Source organism: Arvicola amphibius, chromosome 1, assembly GCF_903992535.2.
Source record: "Arvicola amphibius chromosome 1, mArvAmp1.2, whole genome shotgun sequence".
Classification (NCBI taxonomy): Eukaryota; Metazoa; Chordata; class Mammalia; order Rodentia; family Cricetidae; genus Arvicola; species Arvicola amphibius.
The window spans coordinates 134,693,231-134,715,126 of record NC_052047.1 but is presented as its reverse complement, the minus strand read 5'-3'; the positions used below and the strand labels follow the sequence as shown (position 1 = coordinate 134,715,126).

Sequence of the window (21,896 nt, the reverse complement as noted above, 5' to 3'; positions counted from 1 at the left end):
CAGGTCTCTGTTTCCCTGCCTGTAAAGGACAGCAAATTGCTCCTAAATCCAGTCCAGAGCAGAATTGCAGCAACCTAAGGAAGACCTTACATTTACAGCAGGCAGCGGAGCTTGGCGCTGAGCGGCTCAAGGCCGGGTGGGTGGAGCGAAGGCGGGCCTCGTGTGATTGGTGTGCGGCCCTCCGTCCCGACCAATGAACTGCAAGTACAGGCGGGGCGGGGCAGACAGGGTGTCTTAAACGGCGTGTCGCCGGGCGGGCAGTCACCTCCGGCTTCGTGGCTGATTTGCGGTCGCTCACGCCTAGCGGACCCTGTCAGGTATCAAGTGCGCGCCGGGACTGGGCCAAAGAGGCCCGGGACCTCGGTGTCCCGGAATCTCAGCCGGGGCAGCGCAGGGCTGGAGGCTGCGACACATCCCCGGGGCGGGGCGGGCTCGATGGGGACGGGCAGGGAACTGGAGGCCGGAGACGTGGCACGGTCGCCTGCCAGGCACAGCTCGGGCTCGCCGCCCTCGGGGCACTCTCCTAGAGCTTTCGAGACCTCGGCTTTCCAGAAGGTGGCGTCTCCAGCAGCCTGGTTTCCGGGGATCGGATCCCTTGGGGACAGAGCTGTGAACGCGTGGCTCCGTCACCTGGCGCGGGACACTGATGCGGACCGAGTCCGAGTTCTTCAGGCAGCCTCTGAGTCCCGCGACTGCTCCTGCCCATCCCTCTCCAGTCCCCACTTTCTCTCTAGCTCTAAACCCAATAAGAGATTGAGGAAGTGACGTGTACATTATTGAGATGTTGGCTAGAGATTGGCCCACAGGGCTTTCGGCACGAAGACCCCCCTATCTCCTGCACCCCCTCCCCCCCTTAGACCTTTGGCAATCGATGCTGAACCTCAGAAAATTCCAGTCTAATTGCTTGGAACTTTCGATGCCAGCAAACCTTGCCTCAGGCCTACCTACATCGTGTCTGGTAGTACATTTATTTACCTTGTAAATGTGTCAAGATATATTAAGGAAGGAGAAAGTGATTTTGGAATGAAGTGCCCCTTCCAACCTCCCATTTATCCTCCCCAAATCTCCTAAATCAGGATTGTCAGAGCGTCTGGAGGGAAATTAATTTCATGTAACCTGAAAATGTAATTTATGATTTTTTTTATTGTGTGTGTGTGTTTGTGGGTGTGTGGGTGTGTATGTACATGAATGCAGTTGCCTTCCGAGGCCAGAGAGGTCCAATCCCTCTGGAGCAGGCATCTCAGGAGCTGTGCCATGTGGGCGCTGGGAACCAAACTCTGGTCTTGTGGAAGAATAGTAGACGATCTTAACTGTGGAGCCTTCTCTCCAGCCCCTAAAACTTTAATTAGAATATATTTTTAATGTTTTTTTCTTGTCTCATTTATTTTCCTTCCACAGTCTATCTTTATTAGAGTTATTTGGGTTTGCAGTGTATGCCGTTTGCTGAGTTCTTAAGGATGAGTCAGATTCCATACTTTTAAGAATAGTAATGAATGGGCAGTGATTTGGAGGTGTGCGGAGGGTGCGGTGTAGCTGCTCCAATCCTTTCCCAGTAGTATTACTTTAGTTTGCCTGTGACGCACTTGAGGTGAATTTTAGCCAGAATATTGGTTACGTAAAACAAAGCTTTTGTTGGCAGAACTTCAAAAAAATAAGGCCCGTATTTGTGAATGGTTACCTCAGAAAAGTAAATATTTGACAATCGCTAAACCAAATTTACTTCTCGAGCTGAATATTTTTCAATGGCTTTTGGATGACTTTACACTGATGGTTCTTTTAGAGTAATTAAAAATATGTTATTTAATAAGGCAGACTGAACAAGTTCTTCCAAATGCAGCGCTTTATGGAAACTGTACTGTGGAAATATTGCTGATGTGAGTTGATATAAGGCAGGGAAGTGATGGCCTTGGAATTAAATGTTAGCTACTCAGCGGTCTTGGCTTATCATTAGAACTTGTTCTCATTTCTAGGTCCTTATATCTGCTAAATATAAATAGCAAATAGATAAAATAAAAATAATAAATATAAATGATAAATGGATAGTAACGTGTTTAGCAACACATTGTTTTCTTCTTTGAAGACTGAAAGCTATTAGGTCTAAGAGTGAACCTTGATGAGAAGGTGAGCTTCTGCACAGGAGGACGGATGAGCTGCCCTGATGCAGGCGAGTGGCCTCATCCCCTCTCCAGTCTGGGTCACTTTCTGTTGCTACCTTGCTTTTAGGAGCTGTGTGGTCAGTAAGGACCTTGTTCACTTGTCAGACAAGAGAATACCAGCAGAAGGCCCTTATTCAGGCTAGGTGTTTTTTGAGTCATGGTTGGTCACTTGTTTTTATTTTCTTGTCTCATATCTATTTATTAATTTATTTAAGGCGAGCTCTCACTTTGTAGTCCTGGTTGGCCTGGAGCTCACTATGTAGACCAGGTTGGCCTCAACCTCAGAGATCCATCTGGCTCTGCCTCCAGAGGGCAGGGATTAAAGGCGGATGTCAGAGTGCCATCTCTAACTTCTTGGGTAGCCAAGAATGATCTTGAACTCCTGATCTTCCTGCCCCTGCTTTTCCAGTTTATTTGGTGGTGGAGATGGAATCCAAGGCTTCAGACACAGGCAAGTACTCTACCAGTTTAAAACAAGAAACCACGGCAGTGGGTTTTTTTTTTTTTTTTTTTTTTTTTTTTTTTTGTAGAAATTGGCTAGCGTTCCTGTGAACTTAGAGCAGAAGAGAGCCTAATGAATGGCTCCTTTGTGCTAAACCTGGAGCTTTAACATGAGCTCCTCAAGACATTTGTGAGTGGCTCATTTTGACCATTGGGGAAATTGAAGCTCAGAAAGACTGACACATTTACCTCCTAGAGCTACAGACAGAATTTAAATTGTGAGACACTGTGGATTTTCTACCCTACTTTGACCATTTCCAAGTCTAGAGAAGATGATTGATGGCTATTTTAAAGGCCATTTGAATTAGAATTTTGTTCTACTTGAATGCAGAGGCTCTTTAATAGAAATATGCATAGTAGATCCTGCAATATCTTGGTCTGTGCAACTCATATTTCCCAGCTAAGTTAAATCTCCAGAGATCTACTTTTGAGAACTTGGAGAACATTACTCATGTTTTGAATGTTTTTGTTAGGCTACTGATAATAATTTTTTTTTTCTGTATAAAACTGAGGGGACCCAGCAGATAAATAGATTGTAGCAGAGCAGGCAATTCTTGTGCAAACTGAGACAAGTTGAGTTTAGGCAGCCTTTTTAAGATTCTTTCTCCTTGTAGTTTTTGTTTTGAGTCAGCTGAGTCTAGCCTTGGCCAGGAAACCCTCCTGCCTCTGTGCCCCCAAGTGCTGGGATTATAGTAGCCCCCTCAAACCCCTTCTGCAGTCACTTGCAGTTTTATTTCTACCTGTAAAAATACATTACTGAAGCATTTTTAAGATTTTTTTCAATAACCAGGTTTCTTGAGTTGTCTTTCTGTCTATTGAAAAATCAGGGCTGTAGGCTTCAGAAGCAAAAGTATAAGAGTAGTTTTTTTATTTTAAAGTTTGACTCTTTCCCTAAAAACAGGTGACACAGTGGACCCAAAACTGCACTTCCTCTGAGTATTAACTTTACTTTTCTTTAAACAGCACTGTTTTCTCGAAGCTTACCAGATCCCTTAAACTTGATTTTGTTTGCTTCCTAGCCTCTGTCAAACACCCGGGACCCATGTCCAAGTTTGTTCTCAGTGTTTCTGACCATAAATACATTTCTTCTTCTTTTTCTTCAAGACAGGGTTTCTCTGTGTAGCCCTGGCTATCCTGGAACTGACTCTGTAGACCAAGGCTGGCTTCAGACTTAGAAACTGACCTGCCTCTGCCTCCTGATTGCTGGGATTCCACTACCCAGTACTATAAATACAATTTATGGTCATTGTAGAAAATAGAGACTAGTTAAAGATAGTCACAGTGTCTTTTTTGTTTCTTTCCTTAATATTTTTTCTTAATGTCTTTGCATATTTGAACATCCTGTATGTATAATTTTTTCTTTACTTAAACGTATCCTAAAATACCTTGCCATGTCATTAGAAACTTGTTTTAGAGATTTATTTATTTTTATGTATATGAATGTTTTGCCTGTGTGCATGTAAGTACACTGCTAAGGAGTATCTGAGAAAGCATGGTTTTTTTTCCTTTCCTGAGACAGGGTTTCTCTTTCTTCCTTGGCTATCCTGGAACTCACTAGTTGTAGACTAGTCTGGCCTTGAGCTCACATAGATCCACCTGCCTCTGCCTCCTGAGTGCTGTGAGATCAAAGAAAGCATGTTTTATGCTTGTTCGCTAGGCAAAAAGTACTACTGTTTTAAGTCTTTAGTAGTTCAAACAGCATATACTGTGTAGATTGGAAAGAGCCTAGAAAGAAATGGTGAATAGGTGTTTTAGACTTAGTGGTGGCGATGGGGAACAGTTCTTTGTAGTACAGTTAGACGTTTTCCTCAGCTGCCCTTTCCAGTCTAGTGATCCTTGCATTGGTTTTGGTAGAGAGAAAATACTGTGGAAGTTACAGACCTTTTCCTTATGAAGATGTACTTTTGTATATGATTGTATGTGTTGCTTTAGGAGTCATTGGGACCCTCTCAAGACAGTCAGTCCCTAGAGCTTGAGTTCCAAATCTGTACTGTGGTCTGAACCGTGGGAAGAAAGAATCAGGGTAGTCTTTGGCAAACAAGACAGAGTTGTGGGATTTGATTAGTGATTGCAAATTCTTGAACCTCACTGGATTTTTAGTGTGGAGTGGGAGCCAAGTTGACAGGGAAGTTAGCCAAGCCCCATGATCGGCTGACTTGGCAGCTCAGTCAAGAATGCGAAGATTATGCATGGTTTGACTTGTTAGAGAATTTTTGTTGAAACATGAATTAGCTATTTGTCTTTTAAAAAATAAGGAGACATAGATATCCCAAGCATATCCGGTGTTGGTAACTTTTCTTAATCTAGAATTTATCTTAAAATGTCTTCCCCTCTCTGCCTCTAGACATGATACCAGGCATGCTCTTCATTTCCTTTCTGTTGCAGTCCCTTCCTTACTCTAGTCTTGGTTTCGGGCTCTTTACCTGCCAGGGTCTGAATTGTGAGCTGTGCACACTCGAGTCGGGGAACTCTCTTGGAGTCTGGCTTTGGGACTGGAGCAGAGAGGTAGTCTGATTATAGTGTGAGCACCAGTGTGTTCGGGAACTCACATGCCTAACTCAGCAGTTTCTGCTTTAATGTTTGTTCTCTTGGTTGAAATTAGTTTTTTCTTTGAACAGTTGATGTTTTGATACTTCTTTTTAGTGTGTGTGTGTGTGTGTGTGTGTGTGTGTATGTGCCGTAGCTGGGGTTATAGAAACAGCCATTCTCTTTTCATCTTTTTAAATATTTGTGTTTTTTACTGTTAAAGCTCAAGACACTTAACGAATCATAGAACAAGTCTTTTTGCCTTTGTTTATGCTGCATTTGACTTCCAGGTGTTTTAGATATTTGTGCTAAATGACAGAGCCTACCTTTTTGAGTTTGGGTGCTAAACTCTTTCCACCTCCAAAAGTTACATTTTCCTGTCTCCAACTTTTTTCTTTTAAGATTGATTTGTTTTTATTTTATATGTATTAAATGTTTGTCTGCACATATATATGTGCACTATATGGGTGTCTGGTACCTACAGAGGTCAGAAGAGAGTGCTGGATCCCCTGGAGTTACAGACAGTTGTGAACCACTATATGGGTGTTAATATCTGAGCTCAGGCCTTTTGCAAAAGCAGCAAATCCTCTTAACTGCTGAGCAGTCTCTCTAGCTCTGTCTCTATTCCACTCCGCCCCCCCCCCCCTCCTATTTTGAGACAGTGGCTACTTGTAGCCCGTGGAACTTACTTTGTAGGTCAGGCTAGCCTGGAACTTTGGCTGATCATCTTGCCTCTGCCTCCTAAATGCTACTAAAACCTTGCTTAGTTTAAAACCACATTTGTTATTGTTTCACTACCTACGTACTGGGACAGGGTAAAAATGCAAACTAGGGAACAGAGGTAGTGGGTCCTGAAGGCCACACGTGGGGCTACGGGAGGAAGAGGCCTGTGCTGCTTGTCGTCCTAGCTCCAGATGGTCCTTTGATTCCGGAGTTGAAGACTAGCCTGGGCTTTAAAAAAAAGGACAAAATGGTTCATAGCCCCTGCTTCCTACCCCATGACTCACAGCCACCCAGCAGCTCTGGCCTCTGCCTTGGCGCCCTAATGTCTGCCCTGTACTCTGATAGGAAAAGGCTGCATACTGACTGTGGTTAGATGCTCAGCAGTTACTTGGTGAACAGACGCGCGTTGACTCTGGAAAGGTTCTCACTCGGCGCCTTCTCTTCCTTTGGACAGGTCTCTGTACTTCCATTCCTAAAGGACTCACACAATGTTTTCCAAACTAGCAAGTTTGCAGACAGTTGCTGCTCTGCGGCGAGGGGTCCATGCCTCAGTCGCCTCTGCTGCATCTGTTGCAACTAAGAAGACAGTCCAAGGTCCGCCGTCCTCTGACTACATTTTTGAACGGGAATCTAAGTATGGTGCACACAATTACCATCCTTTACCTGTAGCCCTGGAGAGAGCAAAAGGTATGTTTTGGATTAACCCACCCCCACATTTCCTGGAAATGTGTTGTAAGGATTAGTTGTTTTGTATTTTTTCACATCTAACCCTCATTGAATGTGTGTTGCAGATGGGGCTCCTTCGCCTTTACCTAAATGTCTAGGGCATCCGTGCCGGGGGTGGCCTCTCCTATGGGACATGCAGAAGAAATAGGAACATGACATCACCTCCAGTTTTTTTTTAACTATTAGTTTTTATTTTGACATAACCCCAGTAAAAAAGATGATTATATTAAGATGTATCTTTCCCCTTCATCCAGATAGTGAGGGCTTTTATTGTTGTGTTCTTGCCTCCCCTCTGACCCCACGAACTCCCTGTTTTTTCGCTTTTCCCTCCTAGATATTCAGTGTGTCCTTTCTAAGGGTTCTCAGAAATTTTATCTCTTATGTGCACGTGTGATCAAAATCAGGAAGTCAGCAACACAGCAGGAATCCACTTTTCTTTTGTGTCCTTAATTACATAGGAACTTCAGAGCAGGCCGCTCATTCTTGCTGGGTTCAGTTGTCTGTTGGCCAATGGTAGTAGTAGTTCTCCTCTTCCTCTCCCTCTCCTCCTCCTCTTTCTGCTTTCCTCCTCCTATCTCCCCTTTCCTACTTCTTTTCTTCCTCCTCCTCTTCCTTTTCCTTCTTCCCAGGCCAGTATTTCTTTATTGTAACTCTCTCCCCACTGACTTCTTTCAGCTCTGTAAGCTAGTGTTTCTTAATGGGTGGCACTGCCCGAATTGACTTCTGCAATAAAATTGCTAGGTCATGTAGTAACTCTATGCTTAGCTTGTAGAGGAACTGCCAACCTTAAAAAAAATGTGTCTGTGAGGTGCCCGTGCCTGAGCAGAAGCAAAAGAGGAAGTGAGGTATCTTACTCTCTCGGGCTCTGCTTTATTCCCTTGAGGCAGGGCTTCTCACTGACATGAAGCTGGCCAGTGAACTCATAGGACCTGCCTGTCTCTGTGCTTAATGCTAGGGTTATAGGAATGTGTGGCCATGCTCAGCTTCATTTAAACATTGAATATGGGGTCTCAAACTTGGTCCTCATTCTATGACTGCATAACAAGAGCGCCTACTCACTGAGCCCTCTCCCCAGCTCAGAACAGCTACCTTTTTGTCTCGGCAGCTGTACTATTTTTGTTTAATTTATAGTATTGGCAGAGATATGCTCACATTGTGTACTTCAGGCTGGTCTTGGACTTGCATTTATCCAACCTCAGACCCAAGTGCTGGGATTACATGTATTCATCACCACATCCAACCACAACTGTTCATTTTATGTTTCCACTAGCAATGCTGTGAATTCCAAGTTGTTTATATCTTTGCCCTATTTTTTTCCTTTTTAAAACTATAACCATTCTAGTACAAAATAGTATCTCTTTTTTTTGATTTGCATTTTCCTAATGACTGGTGGTGTATATCTTTTCATATCTTTTCATAACACATGCATGTCTTTGAAGGAATGCTAGCAAGTTATTTGACCATTTTTAAAAATAGGGTTGTACTTAGTTCAGGCTGGCCTTGAACTCCTGATCCTCCTGTTTTTATTCTCTCAGTGGTGGCATTACAGGTGTGTGCCACCATGCTTAGTCATCATTGAGTTCTGGATTCTAAATCCTTGTCAGGCATGTGGTTTGCAAATACCCTGTTATATGGTAAGTTGTAGTCTCTATTTTATAAGACTTTTTGTCTGTTGTATGTAACTTCTTTATAAATTCACATTTTTGGCTCCTGAAATTAAAATTGGAAAAGCAGTTATAATCTTTCTCCCCTCCTCTCCCCTCCCCTCCCCTTCCCTCTCTTCCCCTCCTCTCCTCTCTTTCTCCCTTCCTTCTTCTTTCCCTCCCTCCTTGCCCTTCCTTCCTTCCTTAAATAAACTTTACTATAAAAAAACTTGCAAATTTCATCACACACTGAAATTAACCAGACATAAAGTCTATATATATCTCAATAAACTTCTGTAAAGTTAGACTAGCTGTTTGGAATGGAAGCTTTGGAGCTTCACATTGGATTTTATACTTTCACTATTGGGTATAATTTTTATGTGCTTATTCATCACTAAGAAACAAAATTTATGACAGAACTGCAGTCTTTTTATACTGTTCTGTTAAATGTATGTGTCAGGGGTAGACAGGTGAAATATACCATTAATATTTCTTTCTCAATCAAAGTGAAGTAGGCTTGCACTAAACGAAGTTGTTTGTTTGTTTGTTTGTTTGTTTGTTTTTGGAAGGGTTGAGATAGGGTTTCTTGTACTTTGACGATCCTGGAACTCTCTCTGTAAACCAGGCTGGCCTTGAACTCAGATTCACCTGCCTCTGCCTCCTGAGTGCTGGGGTTAAAGGTGTGTGCCACCATCGCCTGGCCACTAAACTAAGTTTTAAGCCTAAAAATATATTAAATAGAGTTTCATATATAGATGTGTAGATGGCTTAAAAATCAGTCTTCATTTTGGGGGTCTTATGGCATACAGAGACTCTCAAATTTTTTTCTTCCTTATTTTCTTAGGCATTTATGTGTGGGATGTAGAAGGCAGGCAATACTTCGACTTCCTGAGTGCTTATGGTGCTGTCAGCCAAGGGCACTGCCACCCCAAGATCATAAATGCTATGAAGAGTCAGGTGGACAAACTGACCTTAACATCTCGGGCTTTCTATAACAATGTCCTTGGTGAATATGAGGAATACATTACCAAACTTTTCAACTACCACAAAGTTCTCCCTATGAATACAGGTAAGACATTCCCATTTTTGTTAAGTTCCCAATAAATCAATCATCTGTTTCTATTTGTATTTATTTAACATCTCACTAGATTGCCGAGGCTAGCCCTGAATTTACAGTCTTCCTGAATTAATCTTTCATGACTACGATTCGGTTGCTAAGCTTATTTCTTTGATAATTTGCAGTGTTAGTCAAATCTGAGTATTTTCCCCACAGGAGTGGAGGCTGGAGAGACTGCCTGTAAGCTTGCTCGTCGTTGGGGCTACACCGTGAAAGGCATCCCGAAATACAAAGCAAAGATTGTTTTTGCTGGTATGTGAATTTAATTGTTACATGATATTTATTTATAAAGGTTGGTAGTGGAATTACTTCTTGGATTTCTAAGTTACTTCTTCATGTATGAGAATACTGCAAGCTACCTACCCAACAGAATGCATTTTCAAATTCACTTACATTAAAGATCCTCAGACAATCCAAATACTTTGAATGCTCCCTTCCTTGACATTATAATCCTTCATAATGCTAACCGACATAGATGTGTGCCTTTGCTCAGGATCATAGTTTTCTGTTTAATAAATGTGGCTGGGGGTCACTGGAGGTCAGACACTAACTACTCCAGGACAGGGGATAGACAGGTAATCAGCCTGGGAGCTGCCTGTCCTCAGAGCTTCCACTCTAGTAGGAAGCAAACAGCCTAACATCAACCAGCAAAGCAAACAACAACATCATTTCAGATGGGGTTAACTCAACCATGAAAAGTACAAATACAGTAAAGGGAATGGGAATTCATTTCACTAGGGATGTTTTGACATCTCCACCACCTATGCCAGCAGCAACTCAATGAACTCAACACTGGGTGGTTGTATCTTAGCTTCTTGGCATCTCCAAGTATACTCTTGCAGAAGCCTCTGCCACCTGTGTCTCTGACTCAGGCATCAGTCCATCTCTTTTTCATCTACATCCAAAAGCACAATCTTCAAGATAACATGCACTGATGAGACCAGGAGTCAACTTGTCCTCCTCTTCCTGGCCTCAGGGATCTCAGCTTGTACCTCACCCTGAAGGAAAAGAGAGTCTTTTGCTGCTGTTACAGCCCACTGACTCATCAGCCTGTGTCAATACAACATAAAAATATCTTTGCACCCTTTGCTAGTATGAAAGAGACTGTACAATCTATAATGGAAATTATATTTTGTTTAGAATAGCTAGCCAGGATACTCACAACTAAAACACGAATTTTTAAAATGTTTAAGTTACAGGCAGTTGCTTACGAAACCACAGCCATGCTGCTGTGTTAAGCCACCCTTTTCTGAATTACTCAGAAAAGTGGAACTTTACTCATTTTTTCTTTTTTGTCTCTTTTGGATGCTGGTGAGAGCCTAACTATACTTTCTTTAGTACGTTAGGTTTTTTCGTGTTTTGGTGAAGCCCTCCTGTGTATCATGTAGCTGTTCATCTGACATGTGGCTCTTGTCTTCCTCTTCTGTGTCCCTCCTCTGGGCAGCTGCAGGATTTGCATCTTAATCTACCTATGGCTATTCTTTTAACCTTGATTAAAATGTCCTTGAGCTTTGAAATACAGAAATGGAGCTGGGCAGTGGTGGTACATGCCTTTAATCCCAGCACTTGGGAGGTAGAGGCAGGCGGATCTCTGTTGCAAGGAGGGGCTGCTTGTTTGGTTCCTGGCTGCCAGGCTAGATTAGACCCAAAATAATCATGCAGAAACTATATTATTTAAATCACTGTTTGGCCCATTAGCTCTAGCTTCTTATTGGCTAACTCTTACATCTTAATTTAACCCATTTCTATTAATCTGCATATCATCACGAGGTCGTGGCCTACCAGCAAAGTTTCAGCATGTCTGACTCTGGCAGCTCCATGGCATCTCTCTCACTCCGCCTTCTTCCTCCCAGCATTCTGTTTAGTTTTCCCCGCCTACCTAAGTTCTGCCCTATCAACAGGCCCAAGGCAGTTTCTTTATTCATTAATGGTGATCACAGCATACAGAGGGAAATCCCGCATCAGATCTTTGTGAGTTTGAGGCCAGCCTGATCTAAAAAGCGAGTTCCAGGACAGCCAGGCTTCACAGAGAAACCCTGTCTCGAAAAATCAAAAGAAAAAAAAAGGAAATTCTTTATCTCTATGCAGGATATTTTCTTTCTCACATTCCTATTGTAAATGTACCTTCTTTGTCTAGAAGCCATGCTTTGAATGTCTCAGTTGTTAGGCTTTAGTGAGAAAGGGTCTGAGAAAAGTGCTGCAGACGTATCTACAATAGTACTTAGGAGACGTTGGCTGTCGTCAGGGAGCTGTTGGAATTGGTATCAGATTTTGTTTGAGTAGTTGAAAGCTCACAGTGGTTCTCTAAGGAATCTTTTATTTATTTTTAGTCAGGCTTCCCGAGGTGTTTGTAGAGGAGTACTTTCTAAACTTGTGGGTTTCTTTGGAATAGTCACTGTTTGTCTCTTTCAGATGGAAACTTTTGGGGTCGAACTTTGTCTGCAATCTCCAGTTCCACAGACCCAACCAGTTATGAAGGTTTTGGACCCTTCATGCCAGGCTTTGAAACCATCCCGTATAACGATCTGCCCGCACTGGAGGTACATCAGGGTGGCTATGGTACTTGGTTCACAGCAACTGGAAACTTTCTGAATTAATTGTTACCTGTTTAGTGCGTGAAATAAAAACACATTAATGAGGGGCCTGGAGAGATGTCTCAGTGGCTAAGATCACATACTGCTCTTGCAGAGGTCTCAGGTTCAGTTCTTTGTGCCTATTTGGTAGCTCAAAACCTTCTGTAATTCTATAGTTAGGACTTTGAACAACCATGCCCGTGGTGCGGACACAAACTTCATAATAAACAAACATTCACATTCAGAAATTAAAATCATTAATGAGGGCAGGGGAGGTTGCTCAGTAGTAAAACAGCTTGTGTGAGATTCTGGGCTTGACCCCAGTACTTCAGAACAAAGTTATGAGTCTGAACATTTATCATAAATTAGGCTGAAATCTGACTTATTCTCAGTAGTGAAAGTCAGTTTTTAACCCCATGAAATATGCTTTTGTTATGTAGTGCTAAGGCCAGCTAGCCAGTTCAGATCATAACAACTTGAATAACCCACTTAATTTCTTTCTCTTTCTCCCTGCCTTCTTTTTATTCTCTTTCTTTGAGATAGGCTCTCATTTTGAAGCCTTGGCTGATCTGGAAAAGTATGTAGACCAGGCCAGTCTTGAACTCATAGAAATCTGCCTGGTTCTGCCTCCCAAGTACTGAGATTAAAGGGGTGCGCCATCATCCCAGGCCTAGATAAAACGTTTCTTTAACGTGCAAATGGTAGCATTTTGTTGTGGTGCTAGGAAAGGAGCCCAAGGCCTTGTAGGTTATGGTCAGTTGTTCTTCCACTAAGGTATAGCCCATCTCCGATGTGTAGTACTGTTGTAAAATACAAGCAAAAAAGTCGTAAGATGGCTTTAACAGTCCACTTAGTTTTTAAAGAAAAATTTATGTGAGTTTTTGCTGGCATGTAAATGCACCATGTGTATGCAGTGCTACAGGAGGACAGAAAGTGGCATTGGATCCTCTGGAACTGGACCTAAGGGCAGTTGTGAACCCTCATGTGGCTGCTAAAAATGGAATCAGAATTCTTGGCAAGAGTAGCCAGTGCTCTTAATGGCTGAACCATCTCTCCAGCTCCTGCTTTCACTTTTGGTTATAATACATCTATGACATAGCAGAATGTGGGGATAGTCTGACATAGTGGTATGTGCCTATAAACCTAGCATGCTGGAGCCCTGCAATTGCAATGGTGACCCACCATGCTTGACCTCATCATCATCATCTCCTCCTTACTCCTGCTGTTTATTTATTTATTCATTTAATTTTATTTATTTACTTTGAGTGTTTTGCCTGCATGTGTGTATGCCTGGTGCCCCTGAACTGGAGTTTTGGATGGTTGTGAACCACCGTGTGAGTGCTGGGAGTCAAACCCAGTTCTCCTGCAAAAGCAACAAGTGATCTGCTAAGCTATTGCTCCAGGCCCTCATTCTTTTTCTTCTTTTTTTTTCCTTTTCTTTTTTTTTTTTGTTTTTTTTTGTTTTTTTCAAGACAAGGTTTCTCTGCAGCTTTTGGAGCCTGTCCTGTAACTAACTTGTGTAGACCAGGCTGGCCTTGAACTCAGAAAGATCCTCAAGCCTCTGCTTCCCAAGAGCTGGGATGAAAGGCATGCACCATCACCGCCCAGCTCCTCATTCTTATTCTTAACAGGAAGTATATATAGTATTTGACTTCAATTGCCAAATATGGTAGAATGGAAGCTGTTAGAACTCCCTTCTGTTTCTTTTGTAGCGTGCTCTTCAGGACCCAAATGTTGCTGCCTTCATGGTGGAGCCCATCCAGGGTGAAGCAGGTGTTATTGTTCCAGATCCAGGATACCTGACGGGAGTCCGAGAACTCTGCACTAGGCACCAGGTAGTCCCATTCACTTTGCACTGAGGCCAAACTTGCGGACACTTATTTGAGCTCTGCTGACAGGATAAATGGTTATCTCACTTGATGATTACAAGAGTTGAGGAACATTGTAATTCTTAGGACCCTCTGTGGAAGCTAACTTTCCAGTCTCTAGAACACTAGGGAGACACTGTGGTGTGGGCTGCTGTAGTGGCAGGACCTCCAGGCTCTTACTGTGATTTTCTTCTCTTTTTTAATCCCTCCCAAGCCCTGTCTTGTGTTCCTTTGCTCCAAATGTTACGACTCTTCTTCCCTTTCTTTTGCTAAAGCTAATAGTATATTAGCTTTACTAATATTTGTTTACTATTGAGAATTCCAGAAAATGTTTGATAATTACATATGAGTTAATTATCTGAATTTGTTCTTAAGAGTGTAATTAGGGTCATTAAAGCCCTCCAAACTCTTTGTGTCTGTATAAATGCCTTTCTTTCTTTCTTTTTTTTTTTTTTTTTTTTTCAAGACAGGGTTTCTCTGTGTAACAGTTCTGACTGTCCTGGAACTAGCTCTTGTAGACCAGGCTGGCCTTGAACTAACAGAGACCCGCTTGCCTCTGCCTCTGGAATCCTGGGATTAAAGGCGTGAATCACCACCGCCCGCCTATGCCTTTCTGCCATGCAAAACAGTGCCACATAGGCCCCTGGGAGGTATTAGGCTGAACCTGCAAACAGATTTCCAAAGGACACCATTGAAATTGTGTGGGAACTAAAAACATCAGCACAGTTTTCAGGGTGTGTCAGAATGACACTTAATGGGAGGGTTAAATGATGGTGGCCTTTGTTTCTTCACGAGGTTAGAATGAGAGTTGTGTTGCCTGTTCTTTCTCCCAGGTTCTGTTTATTGCTGATGAAATACAGACGGGATTGTCCAGAACTGGTAGACGGCTGGCTGTGGATCATGAGAATGTCAGACCTGACATAGTTCTTCTCGGGAAGGCCCTTTCTGGCGGCTTATACCCTGTAAGTTAAAAATCCCTACATTTCTTCTGACTTTGACTAGGATGCCTTTCAAGTCATTCGATTTGACTTCAGGCCACCTGGGACAGTTTAGACTTCTATTGTGCAGTCTACTTGGTTAATTTTGACCAAGTGGAGTTGTGTTTTGGAATGTGCTGTAGCATTTGATTTGGACAGAAGCATTTCCCTTCAGAAGCTCCTCCTCCCACTCTTGAGAAAGTGTCACTACTGATTGTTCAAGACCATGAACAATGAACTTAAGAGGGAGCGTTTGTTCTTTTTTGGGGGGTTTGATGTGCGATAAAAGGGTTTTGAAGAGTAGATGTTCTTACTGAGTCGACTGACTTGTCTTCTTTCAGGGAATGCCCAAGTTTGTTTCTAAGCAGAGCATTTTGGAAAGGACTCTAAATTATCTCATTGCAAAACAGTTCTGCTTGGGTTGCAGAAATGGCTAAGTGATCCAGGGCACTGACTGCTTTTCCAGAGGACCTGGGTTCAGTTCCCAGCTCCCATCTGGCAGCTCACAACCATCTGTAACTCCAGTTGCAGGGTGATCTAACACCCTCTTCTGGCTTCCATGGGCATGGCAAACAAGTGGTTGCATAGACATACATGTGAACAAAAAACCTTATACACATAATAAAATAATAAAAAGGTGATTTTCTTTGAGTTCTAAAAGCGTGCACTACCTTGCTTTATGCCACTGAAGCTTGTTTACGGTGTCTGTAATGTGTTGGGCCTGTCTCGGGTTATATTACTGAGAGCCAGGGACGGATGGAAACTGCTGGCTGATAGAATTTCCTACCGGTGCTACGGAAGTGTCTGTGGAGATCTGAGGGTGACACAGATGTGCTCTGTCTTTCAGGTGTCTGCAGTGCTGTGTGATGATGAGATAATGCTGACCATTAAACCAGGGGAACATGGCTCCACGTACGGTGGTAACCCACTGGGCTGCCGAATCGCCATTGCAGCTCTTGAGGTGAAAGCTGATATGGCTGAATGACACCTAATTTTAAGTCGTGTTGACGTTATCTTTAACTTGAGTCCTGGTGTAAAAAGAAGCGTAATAAGATTACTAAGTGTTAGAGAGCATGAGGAATGAAGGGAAGATTTTAGGAGCAAGGTGTTTCCCAAGAGTAAGGTAGCCTCGCCGGGCGTTGGTGGCGCACGCCTTTAATCCCAGCACTCGGGAGGCAGAGGCAGGAGGATCTCTGTGAGCTCGAGGTCAGCCTGGTCTACAAGAGCTAGCTCCAGGACAGGCTCCAAAGCTACAGAGAACCCCTGTCTTGAAAAAAAAAAAACCAAAAAAAAAAAAAAAGTAAGGTAGCTTTTGGCCTTGCCCAATAGACTGGACTCCTGGCTTCTGGAGTTTGTGATTGGTCACCTGGCAGCCACAGGACTCCTGTACACTGACCACCTAATCTGTTCCTTTGGTTTAGCAAGCAAGATTTGTTTTTTTTTTTTCTTGTTTGTTATTCAAATCAAGGTCTCACTCTGTAGTTTACATTGGCCTGAAATTTACCCTGTAGCTCAAGTTTAGACAACTCAATCCTCCTGCTTTAGCTGCCCAAATGTTAGGATTGCTAGTGACCACAAAGCTCTTTTTCCCTTTTATTTTTTTTTTCAAACTTGGATTTGAGGACTGGTGGTCTTAGTTCAGTGGAAGAGGAAGACCTTGGGTTTCATTCCTTAGTACCACACAGATAAAAAATGAAGTCAGAGATGGTGGTATATACCTGTAATCCCAGCACTAGAAATGCTGGAAGGCAGGACAATCATAGATTTTAAACTAGCCCAGGAAACTAGATAAAAGGTTAGTATATGTTAGGGGGAGGGAAAAAGGCAATTCCGTGCAGTTTCAAGTTAAATTATTCTTAGTCCATTGAGGTGTTCAGATAATAACAACATATTGTATTAATCAATTTTTAATTTTTTTTATTATTTTGATTTTTTGAGACAGGGTTTTTCTGTATAGTCTTGGCTATTCTGGAACTTGCTGTGTAGACCAGGTTGGCCTCAAACTCACAAAGATCTGCCTGCCTCTGCCTCCCAAGTGCTGGAATTAAAGGCATGACACCATTGCCTGGCTCTCATTAAACACATTTTAATCTTTATTTTGCCATGAAGACTGGTTGTCAGTGGATTTGCGATTAAAGCAAGGCTCTGAAGTTGTATCTCTTTAGCTAGAAATTACTACAGGCCCCGAAAAGCAAATGCAGGTGATGTCACTCTGGTTTTTCCCAAGTGCTTTTTGCTTCTAGCTATACACAGATTACTCCAGGACACTCTGAACATTTGTGTAATTTTTTTAAATAACAGGTTTTAGAAGAAGAGAATCTTGCTGAAAATGCAGACAAGATGGGCACCATCTTGAGAAAGGAGCTCATGAAGCTGCCCTCTGATGTCGTGACTGCTGTGAGGGGAAAAGGGTTGCTAAATGCCATTGTCATCCGGGAAACCAAAGGTAACTGACTTCCTTTCAAAGACACAGTGGGTAGACACGGTGCGCTAGACTGTTGGTCAAGCTGTTTAGATAAAGTATGACCGACTGTCTTAATGTTATCCTAACTGTAGGTCTTTCCAACAGGAAGGCATTTGTAACTCCTTTGACCAAGTGTTTGTTCCTTGCAGACATTTCTTTTCCTGTCTCTGTTAGTTAGACAGCAGCTGGCTATCCTGGGTTAGTGTCTGTTAATCTTTTTCCCTCACTTGAATGCTTTCTACCTTCAGCGGAGGCTGTGGAGGCAACTGCAGGAATAAAGGAATGGCTTTGATATTGGCAATAGATAATGGAGGTTTAAGCCTTCATTGTGTGCCTGATAGCAGTTATCACCCTCCAGGGCACCCTTCTGGTTTTCTTGGGCTAACCCTTCCTTTAAAGTAACTGATTCCACCAGAGGAGCTTTTGAGAAAGAAACTGAGCCTGGTTCCACCCAAGAGTATCCGATGTGATGGGTTGGGTAGAATCAGGCAGTTCTAGGCAGTTCTGCCTGCAGCTTTGTTGAAAAACCCTGCCGGGAAATGATGCTTAGTTCCCAGTGGTCAGGAGGTATGTCCATATCAGCAACCTGTAGTGTTCCTAGGATTCGGGCTTGCTTATTCCGTTTATTATTCATTTATGTCTCCTACCCAAGTCTTTCACATTAGCTCCTTATGATTGCGTGCCAGGCATCCCTAATCTGAGAAGTTGAAATGATTCCAAATCTGAAAAGTTTTGACCACCACCATCACACCAGAGGAGGACAATCCTATACTTGACCCCAGGGGACAGGCCACAATCAAAATGCAGGTGCACTAAGAATCTTGTGTGAAATTACCTTTAGGTTGTGTGAGTGTGAAGTACAACTTCACGTTTACACGAGCCCCCTTTCCTCTTCTGTGTATGCCAACATTCCTGAATCTGGAAGGAGCCCTTCTGGCCCCAAGCACTGCAGACAAGGGATGCTCTGCCTGTAGCAGTCTAAACATGTCATTCAGACCTAGTTAGGTGCTTGCCAAAAGGTCAGTAATGCAACCTCTTGAGCAAAGGAGCGACTTCGAGCTTCTTTTCCTGAGCAGATCCTGGGAACACGCTGTGGTGGGGCCATGCTGCCTGTGCCTATGACAAGGGTTTTTATATATTGATCTCTGTGAATACATTGTGACCATTTTTCTGTAGATTGTAATGCTTGGAAGGTGTGTCTGCGACTCCGAGATAATGGGCTCCTGGCCAAGCCAACCCATGGTGATATCATCAGGTTAGCCCCTCCACTTGTGATCAAGGAGGACGAGATCCGGGAGTCAGTGGAAATCATTAACAAGACCATCTTGTCCTTCTGAGAATAAGAACTGCTTAGTGGCCCCTGGGAGCCATCTTCAGACGGACTTCTTGTGACACTCTGCTCACAGCAGGCAGATCCCACTGGTTTGTCTCTTAAAAGACTTTTTTTTGGATATGCATACCTATTTTTTTCAGTTGATGCACAGTAGAGTGACATTTATGAACCTGCAGTTGGCTGTGGCATCTCTCTTTGTTAAATTTTGACTTTGTGGGAACTTTCTAAGGTGAAGCACTTCCATCTCTACACAGCCTTCAAATCCAGTCCTGCATCATTTACATACATTTTTATAATTTCCTTGCTGGCGTGAATGTTTTGTATTTGAAAGTTATTTCTGAGATACTACATGAGAGACTTGCTTAACCTCATGCAGTTGAATCGTTATAATCAATGAATGTTAAGATGATTAAAGGTTAGGCATATGTAAAATACCAGTTTTAAGTAAACTTTGCATTGGCCAACACTAGAATGCTTTATATAGATTCTGAGAATTCTTTCCTAAATTACACTTTCAAGTGCTTGATTGCAATTTGTAAAACATTTATTTTCAGTATTTCTTTGAATAAAGCTTATTTTTCTTTTTACGCCAGCAGAGTATTTTGTATTTCCATATTGGTAATAGTAAGTGTATTTCACTCCTATGACTGGCATTTCATCTCTTCTTGAGATCATTGGGTGTGTTTTAGGCTTTTTATTCTAAATAAAGCTATGATTAGTTCATATCTGTATAATGATGTGAGTTTTGTTTTTATTGTTTTTTCTTTATATTTTGTTTCATTTTTTCTCTAGTGTGTTTTGTGGAATAACTTCCTATAAGGTGCTTGCTGTTCAAAGGGAATAAACTTTCTGACTGCTTTACTCCTCCTTACTCAGCCTGGTGCTCCCTGTTCCTGAGGAAGTCACCATGATGCCAAACTTAGTGTGGGCACCTGATCCATAGAGTACTATAACCCAGAACTGACTCAAGTGATCCTCCTATCTCAGTCTCAGCCTACTTAATAACGGACTGTGGGCATGCCCCTGCAGTGCAGTGTAGCCTGGGGCTGGAGAGATGGCTTAGCAGTTAAGAGAGCTTGCTGCTCGTCCAAAGGACCCAAGTTTGGTTTCCAGCACATGCATTGGGTGGCTTACAACTTCCTGTTTCTCCAACTCCAGGGAATGTGATGCCCTGTTCTCAGCATCTGCACATATGACATATACACACATTAAAAGAAAAGAGGCTAAGTTCAGTATTGCCTGACTGAACCGTGTGTGTGTGTGTGTGTGTGTGTGTGTGTGTGTGTACCTGCACACTTGAGATTCTGCATTTCCTTCAGGCATTCTCTGAGGCACAGAGGCTTTCTTAGGACTCAGAATCACACATCAGTGATTCTTCAGAGGAGGCCTGAAGACTTAGGGGACTTGGCAAATGAAGCTCCTGGCCGAGTTCCTTGGAAGGCCAATGTAGTCTTCAGATAGAAGAGAGGAAAGCATGGTCGTGTGAGAAGACTCTTAATGTAGGAGGCTCAGGAAGGTGGAAAGCTTTGAACTCCAGGCAAACTGGGCCTTGGGCTGATGATCCCTGGGATTGCTGGAAGAGGAACCATAGAAGAGTACTGACCATCACAGAAAACCTGCCAGGTTGAGTCCTTACACAGTTGTGCCACCCACATGCACAGAGCAGCTAGCCCCAGTGGTGAGCCAGGTGCTAGGCAGTCCTAGGGAAGGGAGCTGCTTAGCGGTTTGGCCCATCAAAACCGTTGCATTTGGAGCCTAATGTTTCCGATGAGATGGAGCAGGACCTGCCTTTCGGGAGAGGGATGAATAAAGGATGATATTGGCAAAGCCCCAGGCATGCAGAACTGCAGAATAACTGCTCCAAGGGCAGAAATCAATTTATCCTGAGATACAGCAATCTTGATCTAGGATACCCTGAAAGACATGTGCCACTGTGGAAGAGGTCACACACATTTATATAGTAGAACAAAGTCATAAACATGCTTACAAAATATATAGATGGGCAGAGGCAGGTGGATCTCTGAGTTTGAGGTCAGTCTTGTCTACAGAGTGAGTTCCAGGACAGGCTCCAAACCAGAGCTCTACAGAGAAACCCTGTCTTAATAAACCAAACAGCACACACACACACACACACACACACACACACACACACACACACACACACATCTATCACACATATATGTAGATGGCTCATCAGGCAGAGTACTTGGGATGACATGCCTAGCGTTAGCTAAGATTAGAGGCCTGTCAGGCGTAGCAATCCATTCTGTAAGTTGCATCTAGTTGTCAAGAGGATGTTAGGTAGATGCAGGCACTGGAGCTAGGTGCCTGCTTCAGAGACCGATGGCAGCTTCAGCTCTTTGTCTGCATCATCCAGGTCTCTCCTTATGAGAGCAGCTAAGGTCAGTGGTGGCTCTTCAGAGATGTGGCCTCAGAATGCACTACCCTCTGAAACAGCGCTGTAGGTGGGGAGTTTGCTAGAGTCCCTTCCTGAGATTGCAGGAACCGTTAGGAAAGCCAAATAGCAGAAAGGTAACTCAGATAAGGGAGGGATTGGGAAAGGAGAGGGGGCAAAGATAGGGCTGGTTGCACTATGAGGGGGTGGGGCTGTCCAGGCCTGATAACCAGGTCAGCAGACCAATTATGGTCTTGTGATCACTGATGAAAGAATTCGGAGGAGACAAAGAAACTTAGTGTGAAGATAGTTTAATGCAGAGTAAAGAAGTTTTAAGGCATGAGGGGTCAATGTCCAGGAAAATCCATTGTACTGACCGACATTTAAAAAATTGATTGATTGATTGAATAAAAACAATTCCATGTAGCCTAGGCTGGCTTCAGACTTGCTATGTACCCGAAAATGATCTTGAACATCTGATCCTCCTGTCTCTACATCCTGAGTGCAGTTCTGGAGGCGGGACCCCAGGTCTTTGTGCATGTTAGGTAAACACTACTGCCTGAGCTCCCAGCCTACCTTTTGGGTAGACTTTATGCTATGGCTAAAGTCTTTAGGACAGGCAGCTTTCCCTGACAGGGCATTTTCCTGTCTAGGTGACTGACAGGATCATTTCAGAGTGCTACTCAGGAAAGGACAATGGTATACCACTAATAGAAATTTTATGACCTTGGTAGTTCAGAATGTTACGTCTCCACTTGGCCAGATACAACTCAGATCTTTTGAGAATTAGCCAGAGGCCTGCAGTTCTCCTTTCTGGTTTTATAGGCTGCTGACAAAGGACAGACGGGTCCATCCTCAATAGCCCTCAAGCCTGCTGACATCTACCTAGTTAAC

General features: G+C 43.1%; 1 protein-coding gene across 1 annotated transcript; it reads left to right on the top strand.

The window, feature by feature from the left end:
* Positions 1–214: 214 nt before the first annotated feature.
* Positions 215–19,338, top strand: Oat (ornithine aminotransferase). Its single transcript, XM_038326838.1, has 10 exons — positions 215–317; positions 6,361–6,593; positions 9,120–9,344; positions 9,549–9,644; positions 11,805–11,932; positions 13,678–13,800; positions 14,667–14,795; positions 15,658–15,771; positions 17,112–17,256; positions 18,451–19,338. Exons 2-10 carry the CDS (start codon positions 6,395–6,397, stop codon positions 18,609–18,611), a joined length of 1,320 nt encoding a protein of 439 aa, XP_038182766.1. The 5' UTR covers positions 215–317; positions 6,361–6,394; the 3' UTR covers positions 18,612–19,338.
* The last annotated feature ends 2,558 nt before the right edge of the window (positions 19,339–21,896 follow it).

Bases quoted from the DNA above. Each gene is read 5' to 3' on its own strand.
- Oat (XM_038326838.1), top strand. From the start codon at position 6,395: ATGTTTTCCAAACTAGCAAGTTTGCAGACAGTTGCTGCTCTGCGGCGA. The intron at 9,345-9,548 runs GTAAGACATTCC...TTTTCCCCACAG, and splicing joins AGTTCTCCCTATGAATACAG to GAGTGGAGGCTGGAGAGACT. The intron at 15,772-17,111 runs GTGAAAGCTGAT...TTTAAATAACAG, and splicing joins TCGCCATTGCAGCTCTTGAG to GTTTTAGAAGAAGAGAATCT.